Source organism: Mastomys coucha, unplaced genomic scaffold (assembly GCF_008632895.1).
Source record: "Mastomys coucha isolate ucsf_1 unplaced genomic scaffold, UCSF_Mcou_1 pScaffold15, whole genome shotgun sequence".
Lineage (NCBI taxonomy): Eukaryota > Metazoa > Chordata > Mammalia > Rodentia > Muridae > Mastomys > Mastomys coucha.
This window is the reverse complement of record NW_022196897.1, coordinates 75,024,198-75,029,446: the sequence shown is the minus strand read 5'-3', so window position 1 is coordinate 75,029,446 and position 5,249 is coordinate 75,024,198. Positions and strand designations below refer to the sequence as shown.

Genomic DNA, 5,249 nt, shown 5'->3' with positions numbered 1-5,249 from the left:
GATTGGGTTACCTCACTCAGGATGATATTCTCCAGATCCATCCATTTACCTAAGAATTTCATAAAATTCTTGCAAACCGAATCAAAGAAATGGTGAAACATTTTAGCAGAGACCGGGTTTTGATTTTATGTGTTACCCTTTGCCCAGTCTTCTCAAATTTCTTGCTGGTACCTCTTTTGAAACAGTAAATGCCATGCCACTAAATAAATCAAAAATATACATTAAGAAAAATTCTTTGTAAAATCCAACCACAAATTTATATTATCATGGCTGTTTAAAATTATAATTTTTATTTTTCCTAACATACAATTTAAATAATTTCCTAAAAATCATAGACAAATTCAATATAATGTTTGTTAAAAATACTGGAAACTAAGGAGTGCTAGAATTTGAAAACATAGTTTGCTTTAAGGAAGACTATTCTCAACTAGTTATCTCATACCAAATCATCAGCCTGGATACATAAATAAAACTAACTGTATACAGACTGAGCAGGTTATATTTATGTATCTAGGAATATATATATGCATATATACACACATACATATATGTGTATACATATGTATATGTATATATACATATCCTATAAATGTACATTTACATCTATATTATATACACATATATAAATTATACATCATGTAACACAGAACATACAATATATACATATGCTTATGCATATGTATATGCATAAACATAAACAGACACATATACATACATAAGTACAAGTATGTACACATACAATATATTTAACAAGAGTTAATGAAAAAGAAATGAATTTTAAAGAGAACAAGAATGGTTTTATGGGGGTGTTTAGTGAGAGAAAAGCAAAAGTGTGGAATGGTGCCATCATAATCTCAAACATAAAGAGAAATAATCAAATAGAAAAAATCAAGAAGACAATAATATTAAACAAAATGAAGTAAAAGATATCACATGAAAGAAAGTCACATGATCTGAAAAAAAAATAGATATTTTAAACCAGATAACATAATTTGGAACTTGGAATGACACTGTAAGAGGTACATCTTAAAGGAATGTAAGATGGACACATTTAAGTTTGAGTATAATTATATTATGAAAAAGACCATGTTATTAATAGGTTAATTAATAATAGATTAATTATTAATAGCCTTTATAGTTAGGAAGACTATCAAGAGATAATTATTGTGCAAAGATTCAATTCCAGTAAAAATAGTGGTAAATGTTTTAGATTACTCTTTCCCCCTACCATAAATCTTGTAGCATTCAGTGTCATATATCTAAATAATTTAAAATATTTCTGAAAGTACACATGTGAAGCTAAATATGGGTAGTTAAAATAAACATGAGTTTATTTTTGACATATTTCTTCCAGAATGTCCTTGGGGAGTGTCCAGTGGGATTTCATACAGTGCCCTTAAATTCTCTTCTTTTGCACTGCAGCTGCACCAGAAACGTTGATCCCTGCAGGACTGGACTTGGAGCTTCATCATCACAGAGAGGGAAGGAAGAAAAGGGCAACAGGTTGGAATGTAGCTCCCACCTTTCACCTGAATCTGATGAGACTATTGTTTTCATTTTCAGTATTCACAGAGTAAGTGCTAAAGACACCATTTACTTTAACTACAATCTGACAAGTACACAGAGCACAGAGCATACTGCTTATTTAATTTAACTTTCACCTCTTGAAATATCTGCTTATCATTTTGTATTAGGATAAATTTTTAAAGTTTATTGTCACAAATAGATAGGAAATGGTCAACATTGAAAGGTAAGCTTTGTTATTTTACTTTCTTTATGTTATCCTTTTTTTTTTTTTTTTGCTTTAAAAACATATGACACTAAATAAAGTCACAGGATAATCTAACCTTATTTTCATTCTTTCCAGCCAAACTACAATTCTCTTGAACTATGCATTCTGAAAATATAGCAGCTTGATAACTGTTTTCGATAACTTCATATTGATTATATTTGTATCCTAACTTATTTTTAATGTTTGGGAGAAAGTTTGACAGAAAATTTTAGAGGATGTTTTCCAACAGAAATCTGTCACAGAAATACATCATTGAAGTCTTAATTGTAAATTTTAGTATGAGAAAGGCAGAATAGAATGTGAAGGGAAGTAAGGATGCAGTTTTAATGTAAAAGAAAGACCAATAAGAGAATGTACATTATATATCTAACAAATTTCTAAAATTAAACATCCTATTGGTATAGAAAGTTAATTGTCATTTTCTGCAAGTGTTTGGTCTGATTATTCCACATGATAAGCTGGATGTTTTTGTAGTATTTAGATTAGGGTTTTCTTAGTAAATTTGTCCTCTGATATCTGTCCCTCCATTCATGACATCAGGATGTACTATGTTCCCTGTGTTCTTATTAGTGCAAACCTTTTACTACAAAGCAGTTGTCAAAGAAGCTTATAACTTCTACAGAAATCCACATTTTGGGACACATTAAAATTGCTGGAGAAAAAAAAATCCCGAGAGGTTTCCTTATTTTTGCCTCAGAAATATTCACAATTTTTGTCCTTTTAATAAAATAAGCCAATTAAAGAAGATGAAATCACACACACACACACACACACACACACACACTAGCTAATTTTAGTTCTTGCAACATGTTTAGATATATGCATACACAGGACTTGCCTGTTTGGACATTTGTGAGATGAATACCCTATAGTAGAACATATTATATAGTATCATTTTACATGAGACAAATCAAAGCTCATTTTATATGATATGTAGTCATTATGAGAGAGCCCATTCCATGCATAGGAGCAGCACAATCATAATGATGATTTACCTTTCTTCTGGACAAAATTAATGACTGAGTCTGAGGACTTAACTGACAGATTATTCCTGAAGAGAACAGTTTATGTAAGAAAATAACCAAGGCTGTAGAAGTGGTTGAGTATCTTCCCCATACCCTCCATGTTGTGCATTCTTTCTTTGAAACCTCAACATCAAGTTTACATCTAATAGATCATAGATTTTGTTCCAATACTCTTAAGAACTTAAAAATACAAGGAGATTAATGTTTCTTCATCCTAAGAGCAAATGCAGAATTAGGGATATTTCTGTAAATATGAGTGCTGATTAAATGTGTTTCTTGTTTTCTTTTGTGTAATATTTCTTTGGCCATCCATTATGGGACAGGGTAATATTTCTTTGGCCATCCATTATGGGACAGGGTAATATTTCTTTGGCCATCCATTATGGGACAGAAGTGTATCTACTTATATTCACATGATATGTGACAATTGTGGACTAGAATGTATAGACAATCCCTTCTGCAACTTCATTTTTATCGGTAAAGGAGAAAATCACGTGTTAAATAATAAAGAACAAGACCTTCAAGTTTTTGCAGAATTTCAATAAAGATTACAATATCTTCTCTATTGACATAAATCCCACCTAACATATAATGTATTGTTTTGAAGCCATATTAAAGTAACTGGGTTGAGTTTTTAATTAAAGAAGCAAGGAAAACCTTACTGGCAAGAAATTAAGATATAGTTTGATCATAATATCATTTGAGGATCACCTCTTTTCTATCTCGAATGTAACCATGCCATTCCACACATTATAAAATTCATTTATAAGAACTCAACTACTCATAGGTATGACTTTTTCATATCCTTATAGATTTGGGACATTTATTCAGCATGTTTGGTTTTGTGCTTACAGTAAGTGGTTTTCCTTACTGTCATACAGATCCAGTCAGGTTACTGAAGTGTTTGCTTTGCATGGTATGAACGTATGATACTCTGTTTGCTTTGCTGCTACTATGTATTTAGACCTTCTCTATTTTTCAAATATTCACAAGGTTTAAATGAATGTTCTTACTTTTTCATTTGTCTTTAAAAAATTAATTTATATGTGTACAATGCCAACCACTGCAAATAATACATTGATTTTTTAATTTGCATTCCCCTGATTTTAGATTTATAACTTGTCCTTTTTTCATGTGACACTTTCAGAGATTTGGGGAATAATTAGAAGAGACTATATTAACTTGAGATCAATGGGTAGAACATGAATCAATCCATAAGATTCCATTCATTAGTAGACAAAGTAGGGGAAATAAAGTAAGGATACAGCATGAAAGCTGCCACAAGGAAGGGAATAGAGGATATGGATGAAACAGACAGACAGAAAGATAGTCAGATGTGTGACAGGTAGATAGATGAGAGAGAGAGCAAGAGAGCTCTAGAGAGAGCTTTCTTCACATTTGACTTGGACCAAAATACAAGAAAATAAATCTCTAATTTAAGCCATCTGAGCTTAGTTTTCTCATGGAAACCCTAGTACTCTAAGATACCATAGAAATATTGTTTTTTATTATATTCCTGTGTTGAAAACATAAAAGCTCCTGAAGACTGTTTAACCATGAAAATGTAGGAGACATATATGATTATGTCTTACTTAATGCTCTGTGTTTATAAAAGCATAGATTTATTTATTGGTTTATATTCCTAATTAAAAATTCATTTTTGCAATAAAAAAGATTCCATTCATAATCTTTTTCTGTGTTAACTGTACTTTTCTTGGAGATTTACTTGTACTACCATATAGTACAAAGAACATTGATCGTTCACCGTTTTATTTCTCTGTATTACAGTGAGATTTTTATTCATTAATAAGGTTGATTAATTGACTTACTTTTATAAAGCTGTCTGAATTGAGCAGCTATGTGACACATTTTAGGCCAGTTATTAGAGTTACAGAAAATAAATAAGAAAAGAAGGAAATATTTTATTTTTATCTTTTCATTGAAATACTTTAAGGTTTTTGTATCATGTAGGTGCAGAGAATTTGGTAAAGTGAAAACATGTGGTTCAATTTAAAGACACATGCTGTTTAAACCGATGGAGGGAAGACAGTCCTCTGAATGTATTCTGAGTCCCTCAAGTAGCTAACCTCCAAAGTGATGCCAGAATATGAGCAATTGATGGTAACAACAGGAGCCTCCACAAGTGACTGGAATGAACTGGGAAATAAGATGAAGTCGAGGAAATCAGAGTCTCTTTGGATACTGGACAAGAAACCACTCTCTTCTCCAAAACTTCACTACTTGCTCTTTATTACATGTATTATTCTTTTTAATTATGGTGAGTGTCAATGACATCTCTGAGATTGCTGTGAATATGCTAAATTATGTGTCACGTTTAGTCCACTGAAGTAGAATGCCTGCTCATACTTTCAGAACTTGGGCATTTTAATCACTATAAAGGACTGAGAATTAGAATACCCTTGTCATCCAAA

At 31.3% G+C, this 5,249-nt stretch overlaps 1 protein-coding gene across 1 annotated transcript in view; it reads left to right on the top strand.

The window, feature by feature from the left end:
• The first annotated feature begins 5,092 nt into the window (after nt 1-5,092).
• Nucleotides 5,093-5,249, top strand: part of LOC116092176 (olfactory receptor 4S2-like) — a 142,127-nt gene continuing 141,970 nt past the window's right edge. The window contains exon 1 of the mRNA XM_031373524.1: nt 5,093-5,107. Coding sequence (XP_031229384.1) covers nt 5,093-5,107 — 15 coding nt within the window. The remainder of the gene's footprint in view (nt 5,108-5,249) is intronic.